The sequence below is a fragment of the Sinocyclocheilus grahami genome, unplaced genomic scaffold (assembly GCF_001515645.1).
Source record: "Sinocyclocheilus grahami isolate Dianchi unplaced genomic scaffold, SAMN03320097.WGS_v1.1 scaffold1099.1, whole genome shotgun sequence".
NCBI lineage: Eukaryota > Metazoa > Chordata > Actinopteri > Cypriniformes > Cyprinidae > Sinocyclocheilus > Sinocyclocheilus grahami.
Genome location: NW_015506278.1, coordinates 30,518 through 50,693, shown reverse-complemented (window position 1 = coordinate 50,693; position 20,176 = coordinate 30,518). Strand labels below are relative to the sequence as shown.

The following is a 20,176-nucleotide window of genomic DNA, read 5'->3' as shown; positions in this document are numbered from 1 at the left end:
TTCAAACTGTTGCCCAGACATAATTTCTAATTTTCTTGCAGTTTAACTTGAAGTACTGAAATAACTTAAACTGTAATAAGAACTATTTAGAAACGTTTTAAAAATCAAAAGCTAAAATAACAAAAACATACAACAAAATTACTATAACAAATTTAAATGAACCATGATAATATAAAATACAAAATAATTTAAAATATTAATAATACTAAATAATTTACTAAAATACTAAATATTGTACTACTTTACTAATGTTAATAATATTAATAAAAAACACATTGATATTTAAAAGTATTTATTCATTAATAAAAACAGATTTTTAGAATAGCAGTTATACTAAAAGAACACTTCTTCAGGCTGACTGCAACTGCACTGAAAAAAATAAGATTATTGAATTTACTGAATCATTGTATTTACTAAATTGTAAGTGGTTGCAATCAATTTATTTTAGCTACATTTATATAAGCAAATTTAGTTGGCTAACTTTCAATTTTTTTTTAAATGTACCTAAAATAAATAGTTTGCAACCACTTACCTTAAAAAAATGTAGTATTGTTTTTTTTTCAGTGTGCTAAACCCTGACTGAACAATGAATGACTAACTATAGCTCTTTATTTCCTACTTGTTAGTCATTTGATTCATTTTCTTGCCATTATGTAAATGATCGAGTTATAATTAAAAATGTTTATGTGTCTGGGCTTAACCAAAGATATTTCTGAAAGTCTCTCACAGCCTTTTCCATACTGTTTTTAAATTACAACACGAGCATATTCAGGTTTTTAAGAGTCTAACATGTACTGCAGGACAGGAAGGGCTAATGCAGGTTTGCTTACATTTCCCCATAAACACTTCTATATAGATACAGCATGTCACTATATTAACAATTACAGGAATTGATCAATTGTGCATGTTTAACACTCAACCAAAAACCCTGAATCAAATTAAACGGCTTCATTGTCAAACACTGCTACCTAATGGATCATGGATAAAGAGGGAGACTTCAGTGTCCTCACAGTCTATTCTCACTGAGGAAATCCTGTTGAAGAATGCTGTTAAGAGGCCAGGTGTTGCATGCTCCCCTGCGGCATCGTGGGATGGCACTTACTCAGCAAGCTGGTTGATGATGATGGTGATGAAGATGAGGAGGAAGTGCAGTGGGGTGAAAAACGGAATGGAAGCATGGCAAACGAAGTGAAGGGGCACACTGCTGCGGGCAGGAATGAGGCAGAGCACATCCTCAATACGTGCACGGAAAAACTGAAAGGATAGAGCAAAGAAAAACAAGATTTGCATTTCCTGACGGAAACAGCAGGGCATGCAAGGCAGGAAAAAAACCCCGATTTTTAGGTAGAGTTTTAGGTTGTGTGTGTTTTTCTTTCTTTCTTTCTTTCTTTTTTACTGTCAAAGTAAAGGTAATAATAAAATAAATAAAAATAAATACATTATATATATATATATATATAAAAAACTAACTTTTTATATATTTAATATATAAACATAACATTTTTCTTAAATATATACATGCATGTGTGTGTATTTATATATACATAATAAATATACACAGTACACACACATATATTATGTAAAGAAAAACTTTTATATATATATATGTGTGTGTGTGTGTGTGTGTGTGTGTGTGTGTGACCCTGGACCACAAAAGCAGTGTTAAGTCGCTGTTGTATATTTGTAGCAATAGCTAAAAATACATTGTACGGGTCAAAATTATTGATTTTTCTTTTATGCCAAAAATCATTAGGATATTAAGTAAAGATATTTTGTAAATTTCCTACCATAAATATATCAAACCTTAATTTTTGATTAGTAATATGCATTGCTAAGAACTTCATTTGGATAACTTTAAAGGCAATTTTTTCAATATTTTGATTTTTTTGCATCCTCAGATTCCAGATTTTCAAATAGTTGTATCTCGGTCCTATCCTAACAAACCATACATCAATGAAAAGCTTATTTATTCAGCTTTCAGATGATGTATAAATCTCAATTTTAAAAAATTGATCTTTATGACTGGTTTTGTGGTCCAGGGTCACATATATATATATATATATATTTCCAACAAACCTTGATCAGTATGTGTTGCCTTGCAAACACTAAAAACAGAAAAACATGCCAAAAGTGAGCAGAGAAATGAGAGCGGCTGAGTGCATGAGTCTGGCACTGAAGGGTTGTGAAGGAAAGAAGAGAAAGAAAATCTATAAAGCACAGACTGCATGTGCTAACTGCGATTTCAAGGAGTCTTTGAGAGCAAATGTCCACCTGTTCAAACACACAGGCTGAGCTTCTCCTGCATTACGCCTCAAAACCAATACGGCTGCGACCGAGAGTGCTCATGGCGGCTGCAGGAGAGCACTTTTCCATTGAGCCCACACTGCCGTAATCAACACGGGACAATTACACAGCCTCTGGAGCTCAATGAAGCGTTTGAGAGCGCTGAGGGCAGTCTGGATTTTAGTTGTTTACATTTGCATTAATTTATATGACATTTGTTTAAGATTGACGTTGTGTCCCAAACAGGCACAGCATGAGAAGTTTACTGCGTCAAGTAATTTGCCTGTCCACACTGAAAGCAGAAACGATGTGCGGTATGGTGCGATAACAGCCAAACAGAAGATAAATGATGTTAATGTAGCATTATGAATTATGTGAGGCAGGAGTTTGGACCAATGAGATGTGACGGTGGGCGGGGCAACCCAGTACAGCCTGAACAAACACAGACTGTGCACCTGACAGAATGTCTAATTGAAGAAAACTCAGATTTACATGGAAGCTTTATCATTCATTTTTTGTCCAAATGCAAATGTATGACATTTTCCCAAAATGATCCATGTGCACAAAAAAGATTCCTGAGATTAGGTACTTAGTAATTATTTTATTATATTTTCATTATATTTCATTTTTATTTATTCATTCAAAGTTTGAGATATTATATACGTTTCTGAAAGTAGTGTCTTGAGCCCATCAAGGATGCATTTATTTGATCAAAATTACAGAAAAATAAAGTAATATTCTGAAATTTTTTAACAATATAAAATAACCATTTTCTCTTTTTATATATATTAAAATGTAATTTATTCCGTTGTTGCAAAGCTGAATTTCAGCATCATTACTCCAGTCTTCAGTGTCACATGATCCTTCAGAAATCATTCTAATATGTTGATTTGCTGCCCAAGAATCAATGCTGAAATATTTTTGTGGAAACTGTCATACTGTATTTTTTCAGGATGCTTTGATGCATAGCAGATTCAGAAGAACAGCATTTATTTCAAATGCAAATATTCTGTAACAACATAAAAGTCTTTACTGACACTTTAGAGCAATTTAATGCATCCTTGCTGAATTTCTTTAAAAAAAAAAATTCAAAAAGTTTTGGAACGATAATGCATTTATTCAACAGTAGTAGACCAACATTTTAAACAATATTCCATTTTTTGTCCAAATGCAAATGTATGACATTTTCCCAAAATTATCCATGTGCACAAAAAAGATTCCTGAGATTAGGTACTTAGTAATTATTTTATTATATTTTCATTATATTTCATTTTTATTTATTCATTCAAAGTTTGAGATATTATATACGTTTCTGAAAGTAGTGTCTTGAGCCCATCAAGGATGCATTTATTTGATCAAAATTACAGAAAAATAAAGTAATATTCTGAAATTTTTTAACAATATAAAATAACCATTTTCTCTTTTTATATATATTAAAATGTAATTTATTCCGTTGTTGCAAAGCTGAATTTCAGCATCATTACTCCAGTCTTCAGTGTCACATGATCCTTCAGAAATCATTCTAATATGCTGATTTGCTGCCCAAGAATCAATGCTGAAATATTTTTGTGGAAACTGTCATACTGTATTTTTTCAGGATGCTTTGATGCATAGCAGATTCAGAAGAACAGCATTTATTTCAAATGCAAATATTCTGTAACAACATAAAAGTCTTTACTGACACTTTAGAGCAATTTAATGCATCCTTGCTGAATTTCTTTAAAAAAAAAATTTCAAAAAGTTTTGAACGATAATGCATTTATTCAACAGTAGTAGACCAACATTTTAAACAATATTCCCACTTTTCCATTTACTTGCTCCTGTGTTATCAAAATACCAAATATGAAAATAAATTTGCAACAATTTCAACTGCAAAATTTACTTTCCAGATAAATTAGCATAATTTCTCAGGCACCCATTGACTTGCAATATTTTCCAAATGTTAATTTAAAAACTGCAATTTATGCACATGACAATGCATTCATAAAGAAACTCAACTCAATCTTGCATGTAAATGAACATCATGCATACTGATCGTAAATATGCATTTTTCATAACCTTATACGAATATCAGAACACAATGAATATTAAACACTTTAAGTGGCAGCAGTTATTAGTGGTCATGATTTCACACGTTTAAAAGAAAGTTTTTTCCGAAACCAGAAAACCATTTCGCTCCTGCACAGCAGAGGAAACGAGAGCCGCACGTCGCTGCTAATAAACCCAGCATGATTCTTCTCACGAGAAACTCAAAGCGCTGCAGCAGACGCGTCTAACCAGACCAAAGCCATCTCTCAGGTTCAGATGTGCAGTAACTGCTGCCAGCAGCCCAATACTGATGCTCTGAAGATGAGAAAGTTTTATCTGAGGCTGTAAACTCATGGTTAACGTACCTTTCTTCTGATGTCTGTGAACTGCGAGAAGAGCAGCGACAGATAGAAGGACAGCTCCAGTATGTAGTAGTAATGCAAATCCACGGTTAACGGCTATAAAAGTCAGACACAATAGAGTCAGCAACACAAAACCACGCATACAGCAGCCCTAATGAGTATTTTGAGCAGGGATTTCCAAACTTTTTTGGCAGCCGAAGTCCTCTGACCTAAAACGTTAGTTCAATTTATAAGTTTAAGTTAAGTTTGCAAAGAAACAAATCCATCATTAAGGTGTTTTAAATTTAAACGGTCACTTCCGGCCAAAATACGACTAAATAATCCATAATAACGCTTCCTCTGTGAAAAGATTCCATCCCCTGTTGTCCTCTCACATCAAACTCCACAGAAGTAGTGGTTAAGAACTGTTTTTCCCTTGTAAACGGTGCTTGATCTGTTCATATTTCTCTCCTGATTCAGACGATACGACCTTTTCACTGGAGAAGCAATATTATGGATAAAGAACCTGTATTTTAGCCAGAAGCTTTGAAGTTATTTTATTAATTTTTTTACAAACATGCAGGTTTTCTTTTCACAAAACAGTAAACTAATAGACTGGAGTGGTGTGGATCACTTGTGGATTATTGTGATGTTTTTATCAGCTGTTTGGACTCTCATTCTGACGGCACCCATTCACTGCAGAGGATCCATTGCTGAGCAAATGATGCATTGCTACATTTCTCCAAATCTGTTCTGATGAAGAAATTAACTCATCTACATCTTGGATGGCCCGAGGGTGAGTAGATTTTCAGCAAATTTTCATTTTTTGGAGAACCGTTCCTTTAATATTTCAATTTTAACAAAACATTTGCATGTCCATGCTTCGCTGATGTTGGTTAATGGTCACACGACATGCTGATAAACAAATAAAATGTCTTTATTATTTTTTTTTTGTATTTTGAATTTATTTGATAAAATATTAAATACACTTTAACTTAAATTAAATGTCAAATATAGTATTTTTATTTTTAAATTGTCTATTTTAATTGGATATTTTTATGATTTCATTATTAGCTTTTCATCAACTCATGGATCCACTTTGGGAACCCCTGATTTAGGACCTTAAAAACTGCATTAGAAATGTAAAATCTGTTAATGCACTGCCATGCAAAATAGTTACTAACTTTCAAAAAGGATCTAATAGTCAGAGAGGGTGGAATATAGTCATTTGCCTCACAAAACACTTGGATCTCAGGGGAGTTTACACGACACCATTTTCAACCAAAAATAGAAAACATATTTTATGTGTTTTGCCCATTCATTTATACAACAACGGCATATTCGGGCCTGAAAATACAGCGTTCCAGTCATTCTCACTGACCTGTGTTTTGACAATGTTGTCATCTGTATGTGAAACTTTTCAAGGACGCAAAGGAAAATCTGTTCCGTTTTTAATAAATCATTGTCGTGCAAACATACCCTCAGAGAGAAAAAAGCACGATACAGTATGACCCATTTAATAATGATTATTGATATATCAGACAGTATAAATGTACCTGATAGGGGTAGTTGTACCAGCACTCTCGGGTGTTCCACAGCCACGGGCTCTTTAAAATCAAACACAGACACAAATGATCTCCCGAGCCTTTCACTAAAGACACAAGATAATGTCTTTTGAAAGAGCTTTTGAATTCTGCTACATCAAAGTATGAAAATACAGTCATTATCCTCAATGCTAGCTACATAATTGAAATGCTTTGAATTCACTTTTTCCCCTCTCGATAAACCGCATCACGTAGGAAGGTTAGTTGGCATCAAAGCCTGGTATTGTGAAGCCGATCATCTCCTGTGAGATCTGCTGCTGTGCTCCGAGAATACTGACATATGATACTTTTGGCTAATTAGCAACTTCACAGCATCGTTCTCAAAGGCCATACAAGAATAAGACGTCTGATGCTGTAACATCATTAGATGTTCTTTAAATGACAAACTATGAATACTGTGCAAGAACTATGGTAAATTCTCCTTAGGACAAAAACGATTTGACGATCTGTTTTCCTCCTGTGTTAAATCTATTCAGTGCTAACTCTCTATTTTGCTGTGATTCAGCTAGTTCGTTCGGTTCAAGTTTTCAAATGCTTCACTAAATTCAAATGCCTGTGCAGAAAACGAAGCGGGGAAAACACTTCCAGAACCAAAGCTGATGAAAAATCCAATGGTTATGGTTGTGTCCAGTTTTATTGTTCTGCACCACATGGATTCAAATGGACGGCAAGTAAACAAATATTCTCTGGATGGTTTCTTCAGTTGGGCAGCTCGATTTCATTTCACTTTAGAGTGTTTGTCTTCCCATGACCAATCATTTTTAGGACAAGTACACTGAAGAATCCAAAACCAATTTCTCGATAGCCTGCTCTCCCTAATTAAGATGAACGCAACAGATGAATCTATCAGTTCTTGAGCCTGTTTGAGCTGTAGGTCTGTTTTGGGTTTATGTCAGCCCACTTCCACTCCTGCTCCTATTAATAACAGCAGCAGGAGAAACGTGTCCCATCTGAGGCAGATGAACTCATTCAGTAAAGTGCACCGTCATACAAGTTCAAGCAGTTCACCTTTAGCCTAGTTTCTACAAAGACACACAGCATTACTTACTTGCGTCTATTCGTAAATAATCCTATATATGTGTTCCCTAACATGCTCATTTTGGGACATTGGTTTTGAATTAATGTGCAAATGATGCTTAATACTCATTTAATAAAGGAACAGTTTATTCAAAAATGATATTTATTTTTTATTTCTAAAATATATATATAATTTTGCATTTATGTAATTTATATTTTTATTTGATATGTTTTGTTGGCTGATCCTCACTTACATTACAAGTAGCTTATGTACCATTATATTATACCTTTATATATTTTGTGATATAGAATAGTATAGAATAGTATGCTATCTATCTATCTATCTATCTATCTATCTATCTATCTTTTGATGGTCCTTACTATTTAATGCATTCTTCTTTTTTTGTTTTTTAAACATCTTTTTCAAATTTTAAAATATATATTTTTAATGTTTTATACATTTTAATGGTTTTTAAATATATTTTTATATATAAATATAATTTACAGATCTAAACCACATACATTTATATGCAATTTTATCAGCCTACTTGCTGCATCTACTTAAAATTTTCAAATTAATGCAGTAAAATCATATCAAAATGCATATGATTGATGATGATAAGCTTCATTCAAGTCAATTTGCGATATACTGTGCAGCGCTAGTTTGGAGCAACATGATATTGAGTAAACAATGAGAGAATCTTTATTTCTGTGTGAACTATCCTTTAATTGCTTCATTGAAGAGTCAAAGATGTGGCCAGTTCTTCTGAACATGTTTGCTTGGAGGAAAATAATCTGCATTATGGATAGAGTGATGAATTATGAATAGCTTTATGAGAGAGAGAAAGAGAGAGTTTATGGATGCTGTCTCTCTCCGCACAGTACGACACAACAAATAAAATCAAGTCAGAGCTGACATCTCTCTAACTTCATCATCTTGTCTGCACGTTCGCGCCGCAAAACCCCAAGAGTTGATGAAAGGCAAAACGAAGAATAACTCTCAGTGCGCTGCTGCATTTTGTAGTCGTGATACCGAATAAGTAAATAAAAACTGTGACACTGCATCTATTTGATAATGCTGTGAAAAAAACAAAGCTTCTCTGCTCGACAACATCCTGTCAACAACTCAGTGTTTTATGGAAACAACAAGACTGAGAGCAAAACAGAATAATGGATGTATCGACTTGTCAATCATAAAAGATGTACTGTTTCACAATGACCATCAATTATTCAGTCAAAAGAGATCGTTTACCTTCTTCAGGAAGCGCACACCATACGTAAATATGTACAGGTAAAACGTGAACCTCCACCTGTGAAAAAAACACACAGAACAGGACATTCAGAAACATTGCATTTTTCATTACTATTGCACCAAAAGGTCATTTTAAAGGGGTCATATGATGCGATTTAAAATTTTCCTTTCTCTTTGGAGTGTTACAAGCTCTTGGTGCATAAAGAAGATCTGTAAAGTTGCAAAGACTAAAGTCTCAAATCCAAAGAGATATTCTTTATAAGAGAGTCAGCAACGCCTACCTAAAACGGCTCGTTCTAACACGCCCCCACATTGTTGTCCTCTCACATCAAACTCCACAGAAGTAGTGGTTAAGAACTGTTTTTCCCTTGTAAACGGTGCTTGATCTGTTCATATTTCTCTCCTGATTCAGACGATACGACCTTTTCACTGGAGAAGCAATATTATGGATAAAGAACCTGTATTTTAGCCAGAAGCTTTGAAGTTATTTTATAAATTTTTTTACAAACATGCAGGTTTTCTTTTCACAAAACAGTAAACTAATAGACTGGAGTGGTCTGGATCACTTGTGGATTATTGTGATGTTTTTATCAGCTGTTTGGACTCTCATTCTGACGGCACCCATTCACTGCAGAGGATCCATTGCTGAGCAAATGATGCATTGCTACATTTCTCCAAATCTGTTCTGATGAAGAAATTAACTCATCTACATCTTGGATGGCCCGAGGGTGAGTAGATTTTCAGCAAATTTTCATTTTTTGGAGAACCGTTCCTTTAATATTTCAATTTTAACAAAACATTTGCATGTCCATGCTTCGCTGATGTTGGTTAATGGTCACACGACATGCTGATAAACAAATAAAATGTCTTTATTATTTTTTTTTTGTATTTTGAATTTATTTGATAAAATATTAAATACACTTTAACTTAAATTAAATGTCAAATATAGTATTTTTATTTTTAAATTGTCTATTTTAATTGGATATTTTTATGATTTCATTATTAGCTTTTCATCAACTCATGGATCCACTTTGGGAACCCCTGATTTAGGACCTTAAAAACTGCATTAGAAATGTAAAATCTGTTAATGCACTGCCATGCAAAATAGTTACTAACTTTCAAAAAGGATCTAATAGTCAGAGAGGGTGGAATATAGTCATTTGCCTCACAAAACACTTGGATCTCAGGGGAGTTTACACGACACCATTTTCAACCAAAAATAGAAAACATATTTTATGTGTTTTGCCCATTCATTTATACAACAACGGCATATTCGGGCCTGAAAATACAGCGTTCCAGTCATTCTCACTGACCTGTGTTTTGACAATGTTGTCATCTGTATGTGAAACTTTTCAAGGACGCAAAGGAAAATCTGTTCCGTTTTTAATAAATCATTGTCGTGCAAACATACCCTCAGAGAGAAAAAAGCACGATACAGTATGACCCATTTAATAATGATTATTGATATATCAGACAGTATAAATGTACCTGATAGGGGTAGTTGTACCAGCACTCTCGGGTGTTCCACAGCCACGGGCTCTTTAAAATCAAACACAGACACAAATGATCTCCCGAGCCTTTCACTAAAGACACAAGATAATGTCTTTTGAAAGAGCTTTTGAATTCTGCTACATCAAAGTATGAAAATACAGTCATTATCCTCAATGCTAGCTACATAATTGAAATGCTTTGAATTCACTTTTTCCCCTCTCGATAAACCGCATCACGTAGGAAGGTTAGTTGGCATCAAAGCCTGGTATTGTGAAGCCGATCATCTCCTGTGAGATCTGCTGCTGTGCTCCGAGAATACTGACATATGATCCAATCCAACGCTACTTTTGGCTAATTAGCAACTTCACAGCATCGTTCTCAAAGGCCATACAAGAATAAGACGTCTGATGCTGTAACATCATTAGATGTTCTTTAAATGACAAACTATGAATACTGTGCAAGAACTATGGTAAATTCTCCTTAGGACAAAAACGATTTGACGATCTGTTTTCCTCCTGTGTTAAATCTATTCAGTGCTAACTCTCTATTTTGCTGTGATTCAGCTAGTTCGTTCGGTTCAAGTTTTCAAATGCTTCACTAAATTCAAATGCCTGTGCAGAAAACGAAGCGGGGAAAACACTTCCAGAACCAAAGCTGATGAAAAATCCAATGGTTATGGTTGTGTCCAGTTTTATTGTTCTGCACCACATGGATTCAAATGGACGGCAAGTAAACAAATATTCTCTGGATGGTTTCTTCAGTTGGGCAGCTCGATTTCATTTCACTTTAGAGTGTTTGTCTTCCCATGACCAATCATTTTTAGGACAAGTACACTGAAGAATCCAAAACCAATTTCTCGATAGCCTGCTCTCCCTAATTAAGATGAACGCAACAGATGAATCTATCAGTTCTTGAGCCTGTTTGAGCTGTAGGTCTGTTTTGGGTTTATGTCAGCCCACTTCCACTCCTGCTCCTATTAATAACAGCAGCAGGAGAAACGTGTCCCATCTGAGGCAGATGAACTCATTCAGTAAAGTGCACCGTCATGCAAGTTCAAGCAGTTCACCTTTAGCCTAGTTTCTACAAAGACACACAGCATTACTTACTTGCGTCTATTCGTAAATAATCCTATATATGTGTTCCCTAACATGCTCATTTTGGGACATTGGTTTTGAATTAATGTGCAAATGATGCTTAATACTCATTTAATAAAGGAACAGTTTATTCAAAAATGATATTTATTTTTTATTTCTAAAATATATATATAATTTTGCATTTATGTAATTTATATTTTTATTTGATATGTTTTGTTGGCTGATCCTCACTTACATTACAAGTAGCTTATGTACCATTATATTATACCTTTATATATTTTGTGATATAGAATAGTATAGAATAGTATGCTATCTATCTATCTATCTATCTATCTATCTATCTATCTTTTGATGGTCCTTACTATTTAATGCATTCTTCTTTTTTTGTTTTTTAAACATCTTTTTCAAATTTTAAAATATATATTTTTAATGTTTTATACATTTTAATGGTTTTTAAATATATTTTTATATATAAATATAATTTACAGATCTAAACCACATACATTTATATGCAATTTTATCAGCCTACTTGCTGCATCTACTTAAAATTTTCAAATTAATGCAGTAAAATCATATCAAAATGCATATGATTGATGATGATAAGCTTCATTCAAGTCAATTTGCGATATACTGTGCAGCGCTAGTTTGGAGCAACATGATATTGAGTAAACAATGAGAGAATCTTTATTTCTGTGTGAACTATCCTTTAATTGCTTCATTGAAGAGTCAAAGATGTGGCCAGTTCTTCTGAACATGTTTGCTTGGAGGAAAATAATCTGCATTATGGATAGAGTGATGAATTATGAATAGCTTTATGAGAGAGAGAAAGAGAGAGTTTATGGATGCTGTCTCTCTCCGCACAGTACGACACAACAAATAAAATCAAGTCAGAGCTGACATCTCTCTAACTTCATCATCTTGTCTGCACGTTCGCGCCGCAAAACCCCAAGAGTTGATGAAAGGCAAAACGAAGAATAACTCTCAGTGCGCTGCTGCATTTTGTAGTCGTGATACCGAATAAGTAAATAAAAACTGTGACACTGCATCTATTTGATAATGCTGTGAAAAAAACAAAGCTTCTCTGCTCGACAACATCCTGTCAACAACTCAGTGTTTTATGGAAACAACAAGACTGAGAGCAAAACAGAATAATGGATGTATCGACTTGTCAATCATAAAAGATGTACTGTTTCACAATGACCATCAATTATTCAGTCAAAAGAGATCGTTTACCTTCTTCAGGAAGCGCACACCATACGTAAATATGTACAGGTAAAACGTGAACCTCCACCTGTGAAAAAAACACACAGAACAGGACATTCAGAAACATTGCATTTTTCATTACTATTGCACCAAAAGGTCATTTTAAAGGGGTCATATGATGCGATTTAAAATTTTCCTTTCTCTTTGGAGTGTTACAAGCTCTTGGTGCATAAAGAAGATCTGTAAAGTTGCAAAGACTAAAGTCTCAAATCCAAAGAGATATTCTTTATAAGAGAGTCAGCAACGCCTACCTACAGCCGGGGTCGTGACATGTTGTTGCCGCAAGCCCTCCGGACACTCCCTCGTCGAATCCGCCGACCGCGCCGTTCTCAAGCCCACTGGCCTCTGCTCACTCTAGCCCGCCGTGTGTGACGCCGTGTGTTTCGTTGTGAAAGCGAACTACTTTGTTTGGTCTTCCAAAAGAGGATACGACTAGAAATCAGTGGTTAAGTTGTATTTACAACACTGTTCCAGAACACTTCAACCCAAATATTCAGATGTGTCCAGCGCATTTTATGGAGGACTGTTTCCTGATCCTGGTAGTGTAGACTACAATGCCGGCTGTTCTGACTCACAGACTGTAAGTACGTTTTCATATTTAAAGGATTTGCCACTGATGATTCAAACGTGAGTTTTGAGCAGTGTAGAGTAGCACTTGATGTTTGTAATTTCTCCGATCACAAATGCAGACATGGTTTTATGTTTACGCGGCGCGATGCAACGCAACGCGTAAAAAGACAGTATAAGTCATTATAATCAGTAATTATGTCCCCACTGGATGCAACAAATGCCTCGTTTATAATGGGTTTTAATGTTTCTGTCTCATCGCTCCGGCCGTGACAAGGCATCACAGTATGGTAAGGGGCGTAACATTTCCGTCACACGCTTAAGGTATTCGGCCAATCACAATGCACTGGATAGCTGTCCAATTAGAGCACACCTCGCTTTTCAGAACGATGAGCTTTGTAAAAATCGACGCGTTTCAGAAAGGCGAGGCATAGAGGAGAAATGATAATGTACAGTATGTGGAAAATAATGTATTTTTTTAACCTTAAACTGCATAAACACATTTCATTACACCAAACACACAAAATAATGTTCTTTTTAGCAGCATCATATGACCCCTTTAACGCAGAAGCATAAACAAGAAAAGCTTTGTTTCCTCATTTCATCCAGAACACAGCGATCAGGTTAACCCCACTCCTCACGCTCAAGTACTTCAACATTGATTAGGAACACATCCTTCAGCACATCTTCATCACAGCACATCCTTCATAACAAAGGCGAAGCTGAAGATAGGACGCTGACCTGGGCTGATATAACATCTCATTCTGTCAGTTCCCTTCATAATTATCCTTTAAATGAGTGCACTGAGAGGCAGCGTTTAGTGCATAACAAACATACACTACCCTTCAGGTTTGGGGTCAGCAAGGTTTCTTTAAGGAAATTAATATTTTCATTGTGCATGGATGCATTGATCAAAAGTGACAGTAAGGACATTTATAATGATTTCTATTTCAAATGAATGCTGTTCTTTTGAATTTACTGAAGTAAAATAAAATAAAATTAATTAATAAATGCATCATGATTTCCACAATAATATCAAGTAGCACAACTGTTTTCAACATTAGCCAAAACAAACAAACATTTTTTTTCAGTACATCAAAATGTGTCAACAATATTTTTCAAATAACTTTAGTACATACATTCTATGTCTTACATTTAGCCTAAATGCAGCGTCCGAGTGTCCGTGTCATTTCTTGGTAATGTTCAATTGTGCATTAAATATTTTATTATTATTAAATTGTATATTAAATTATTTATATTGTACTATTGGGAAGAGTATAAGACATATTGCCTCTCAAACATGGAAACTGTTTAACAATACAACCGATACAACAAAACTTATGCAACAATGCATATTTTTAGAGAAGACATCAATACACAAACCATTTTATAAGTTTTATAACTTATTAACTTTTTTATGCATTTTCACTTTGCCGATAACAGAAGCACACAGAAGATGGATGAAAACATAGTTACGTAATAAGGAATGCTTTCTGAACTGCAAAGCAGCATATTCAAATGATTTCTGAAAACTTGAGTAATGCTGAATATTGAAATTCAACTTATTAAAATACATTCTAATAGAAACTAATAATAGTTCACAATCTTACTGTTTTTACTGTATTTTTGATGGTGAGCAGTACCTTTGGAATTGCAAGTATAAGCTGCGTTTCTTAACTTGATCACTTCTGATGAATACAGAATAGCCAACCTTCCAGTATTTATCAAACAGATACCTCTATTGCCATTATTTGATTAACTTCAATATTCCAGTGGTTAAGATAAATCAAGCTTCTGTTCCTTGACTGGCCCCGACTATCAAAAAACACAAATGCTATGCTCATTTTGCAGTCCAATTCATCTTAAAACAAATAATAAACTTGAAAACATTTAAGGAAAATGTGTTTCTTCATGATATGACTCTTTAATAAACTTTAATGCTTTTTAAGTACATTTTACGCACGTTGACGATGTTTAGAGTAAAATCTGGGACCTGAAGCAACACTAGTTGAGAAGCACTGCTCTATTTTTCAACGTCATCTGTATGAGTCACCCTAAACCAGTTGTTCCACCACAAACCAAACACACACGCTTCTCCCACCAGGCTTTCCAGTGCTGATTCGTGCTGATTCATGTAAACTTTTCCCCTATTTTTTTGGATTTTTTTTCCATCCATCAACTTCTGCAACTCTGAATAGGCTACTCTAAAGAAGTGTTTCTTAAACTTTTCTGGCCAAGAACCACCTTCAGTTGAATTAGACTGGCCTTTGCAGATCTCTGGAAAGAGCCTTAAAAACATAGTCCTCTGAAAAAGTTAGGACACCCTATTGAATTCCATGGTTTTCTGTATCAGGACATAATAAAACATTATCTGGTCCTTGGCAGGTCTTAAAATTTGGAAAATAAAGACATAATAAAACATTATCTGGTCCTTGGCAGGTCTTAAAATTTGGAAAATAAAGACATAATAAAACATTATCTGGTCCTTGGCAGGTCTTAAAATTTGGAAAATAAAACAACATCACATTACATATCACACGCTGTTATTATTTAATTAACAAAAATTAAGCCAAAATGGAAGAACCATGTGTGACAAAGTTAGGACACCCTATGATTCAATTGCCTGTAGATCCACTTTTAGCAGCAATAACTTGAATTAATCATTTTCTGTATGACTTAATCAGTCTCTCACATCATTCTGGAGGAATTTCGGCCCACTCTTCTTTACAAGGTTGCTCCAGTTTATTGAGGTTTGAGGGCATATGTTTCTGCACAGCTCTTGCCACAGCATTTCACTCAGGATGAGCAATATGTCATGTGTTGTTGTTCATCTGAGGTTCTATTTTCCAAATTGTAAGACCTGTCAAGGACCAGACATTTTTTATTATTATGTCCTGATACAGAAAACCATGGAATTCAAGAGGGTGTCCTAACTTTTTCACACGACTGTATGTGCACAGTGAAAATAACACTAAATGATTTGAAATCCAACTTATACCTCATGATAACGGTATGCTCAAACCTGAGTGTTAAATTCAGCCCACTCTTTAAACTGTTTGGTTGATTGTCTCAGTTTTTGCATGAGAAATAGTGGTTTATGCAACTCAAAGAAGAAAACACTACTAAAGCTCAAACAATAGAGCACTACGCTAACAATGGTGAGAGATTGTGAGTCAGATTTCCAGCAAATGCATGATGTGATCAGATGCAAAACCTGAATGCAATGTCACATTCAATGTCAATGGATGAAAGCATCTGCCACATGCATAAACGTACAAACCCAATTCCAAAAAAGTTGGGACACTGTACAAATTGTGAGTAAAAAAGGAATGGAATAATTTACAAATGTCATAAACTTATATTTTATTCACAATAGAATATAGATAACATATCAAATGTTGAAAGTGAGACATTTTGAAATGTCATGCCAAATATTGGCTCATTTTGGATTTCATGAGAGCTACACATTCCAAAAAAGTTGCTAAGTTCCTGAAATAAGGTCTGTGGTTAAAGGGGTCCTATTATGCTATTTCACTTTTTAAATTTTAGTCAGTGTGTATGTTTGGGCATAAAAAAGATCTAGAAAGTTACAAATCTCAAAGTCCACGCCAAAGGGAGATATTTCGTTTAAAAAAAATCCCTTTTCAAGAACTACAACGAATGGCTCGTTTGGACTACAGCATTTTTTTCCCGGGCTTTGTGATATCACAAAGCGGCCCATTAGAATTTCATTAAAAAATTATTCCCGCCTACAGAAATTCGAATGGGTAGGGGGTGGGGAGGGGCGAGGTTGTGGTTAGAACGCTTGGTTGAGTGAGTGCATCAGACGAGATGATGAAGAAGAAGTGCTGCTGCAGAGTTAGTGCATCAAAGAAAACCAAGAAGAAGAGCTGCTGTGCTGTAACGGCATGTCAAGAACAATTCTTACAAGTACAACACGACGTAGCTGGGCGCCGCGGACAGATGCCGAACGGCGCCACCGGTGTGCCTACACTCATAGAAAATAATGTATTTGAATTTTAAAGACCATCCGCTGTGCGACCACCTGAAACGATGTTTTTTTCACCACGTCTTTCAAACGTCTTTGTTTGGGCTTCCGAAAGTGGATGATGTCAGGAAACAGTGGTTGCAATTTATTTTTTAACTCTGTTCCTGAGCATTATAACCCCAATTTGCTATTGTGTGCTGCGCATTTTACTGAGGACAGCTTCCACAACATGAGGGAGTACAGTGCCGGATTCGCCAAAAGCTTTTGTTGAAAGATGGAGCAAGAGGCGTGGCAGTACTGAAATACCATCTAAGCTGTTCGCCAATCACAACGCACTGGGACAGCTAACCAATCACAACACATTTTGTTTTTCGGAAGGCGGACCTTCATCAGATCCGGAACTAATCGAGCCGTTTGTGCCAGGCTGGGGAGAAAGGTATTTTAATAATGTAAATTATGTGAAAAATAATGCGATTTTCGAACAACCAAGCATGAGAGCATGTTCTAGTACACCCCCAAAACAAAATCAAGACGTTGTAAAAGAGCATAATAGGACCCCTTTAACACGAGCTCAAGATATTTTTAGGTTTTATTCTACAACATAAAATGCATTAGTAATACCCTACTTGTGATTTATTGATTTTTTTTACTGATAAGTTTACAGCTGACTCTCTGACGTGTCCTGCCTGGGATTTCTAAATTGCCTAAAATGCCTGTTTTGCCTTGTTTTCCTGTTGACAAGCCCTCAACAGTCCTCATACATTATATGTACACATATTTTCAGTTGACTGTTTTCTGCACTCTCAGAAAAAATGTACACCTCTGTACCTTATTTACTCCTAAAAGGTGTATACCAGTACCTTGAAGTACATATTAGTACCTAAATGGTAAATATTAGTACCTTTTGAAAGGATACCATCACAGTGACAGCTTTTGTACCTTTTTTCTGAGAGTGTGTAGATCCCACCCTCTTGCACGCTGTGATTGGTCGATTTTGTTAAATGCCTGCATGCTATTGGTCAAACTACTTTCCAGTCATTACCTTCAGAGAGTATGAAAACAATAGGAAAACAAAGCCAAAACTTAAGACATTTTAGACAATTTAGAAATCCTTGGGCAAAAAAGAGGATGTGTAGACACCCTATTTAAAAAAGGTGGTTATTAACAGGTGGCTAAATAGGACTACAGAGGATTTCAGGACATTAAACATAATCCGGCTAAACAGGTAAACTCATCTACTCACTAGCCTGCTTTTACAGCCTCACTGTTTATAATCACACTCTTGCAAACTAAACTCGAATTTTCAGGGAAATGTTTTTTAACTGTGGTGTATATTGACCTAACTTTAGCTTTTTACTTCTGCTAATTGAATTTGGGCTTCATAATCCATAAAAGTTGTGTTCATTTGCGAAGGTTGTGAATCTTGATGAACAAAACTTAAAAGAATCATAAAGAAAGAAGAAGCTTATTTTCACCAATAATTCAAAAGCCAATGGAAAAATCCTAGGCTAACTGTGTTTGCCTTTGAAAATACTTTCAATTGTTTTCTGTCGTATTGCGTTTCTATTTCGGTAAGAGAAATCACTCATGAATGCATGAAAAGAAATAACGCAGGAGCGCAAGGTAAAACTGTCCAAATGAATCAAACCGAATTGCAAACAAATTCAGACCTTTTTGCAAAGCTGTTGGTCAGAGTAAAACAAAAGAGTGATTTATTCCCAAATCTGGCGTCATTAGTTCTCTAAAGATGACATGATTGCTGAAATATTATCAGGGAGAAGAATTCTCAGACCGCTATATCCTAATCTCCATTGTCAGACAAGGATTTATCAGTAATATTTTATTGGGAAACGGTGATAATCAAGGGAACGACTGAAGAGTCGGTGTGTTCAGGGGAAAGCAGGTGGGTTAAGCTGGCGTGGCCTTTTTAACTTGCCCCTGTGGTTATAGATCTCTCTGCCTGTGGTCAGTTTCCAGACGCAGACGCCTGTGCCAGCCGATACCTCCGAGATCAAAGCAGACAAAGAAATGGGACTCGCAGCCAAACGAACACCTACCGCAGATACACAGCGTTCCCTGAGGCCCACTGACTGTGGTCATCCAGCCCTCTGGGGTTTACCATGTGATCCATGCCATTAATTACTGCTTTGATATTCACACAGACAGAGCACCCTGTCGCTCCGCATGAGAAATGAAAACAACATCAATTGCGGTTCCTTTCTTTAAAGGGTTAGTTCACCCAAAAATGAAAATTAGCCCATAAATTACTCATACACCTAGGATGACTTGAGGGTATGACTTTCTTCTTTCAGACGAATCTAGTCGGAGTTATATGAAAAATTCTCTTTGATCTTTCAAGATGTTTAATGCCACTCAGCGGGTGTTGCAGTGCATCAGTCCAAAAGAAGTGAAATAAAAAGCGCCCATCCATAATAAAAAGTGTCTCACACAGCTCTGGGGGGTGAACAAAGGCTTTCTGTAGCGAATCGATGCATTTTTGTAAGAAAAATCCATATTCAAAATGTAATAATCACTTGAATCTACCTTGCGATCACTGTTGTAAATGGAAGCAGCTCCGGGCGGATGACGTATGGAGGTCGGCTTTGCGCTAGGGTTGTGACGGTGAGGAAATTTTCCCACCGGTTAATCGACGTGTGACAACACCGGTAATACCGGTATCACCGCGGGGGCGGGGGCGTTTCCTCTTTTCCTCGTTTTCCTTCGCTTTTAAATAGCTTGTAAAAGCAGCGTGCGCATTTTACTTTCACTATGAAATAGCGGCAATTCGGCAATTGCTTGAATGCAACAACAAAATACAACGTCAAACTCCCTTTAGCGTATATATATAAAACATAGAACTTTTATTAACAAAACAAATACAAATACACCATACTATAGGGCAGGCTATGCCTAATATAAAATAACAAATAACTTACATAAAGTTTAAATAGGTATACAAAACTGGAAATAGGCTAAGTAAACATATATAATATATAACCAAATAAATAAGAAACGTAGGACGTTTATTAGCAAAACGAGTAAGAAAGCTTGGAGGCACACCTTGATGTCAAATAAAATAAATAAATGACACAAAGTTTAAATAAAGTAAGATTCAGCAAACAATGTGGAACCAATTAAATAAGAAACGAATGTTTTAAAAAAAAACTTCCAATATCATCTTAGATAAACGGCAAAAGTCAACAAGGCTTTTCAAAATCCAAAATATTGCCAAACAGGCGCTTTTGCAT

At 35.5% G+C, this 20,176-nt stretch overlaps 1 protein-coding gene across 1 annotated transcript in view; it reads right to left on the bottom strand.

Annotated features, from left to right (window-relative positions):
• The window catches only part of LOC107566751 (ceramide synthase 6-like), a 51,258-nt gene that overhangs the window by 7,728 nt on the left and 23,354 nt on the right, over positions 1–20,176 (bottom strand). Inside the window, exons 4-6 of the mRNA XM_016252281.1 lie at positions 12,344–12,401; positions 10,014–10,064; positions 4,677–4,769 (exon numbers count right to left, since the gene is read on the bottom strand). Coding sequence (XP_016107767.1) covers positions 4,677–4,769; positions 10,014–10,064; positions 12,344–12,401 — 202 coding nt within the window. The remainder of the gene's footprint in view (positions 1–4,676; positions 4,770–10,013; positions 10,065–12,343; positions 12,402–20,176) is intronic.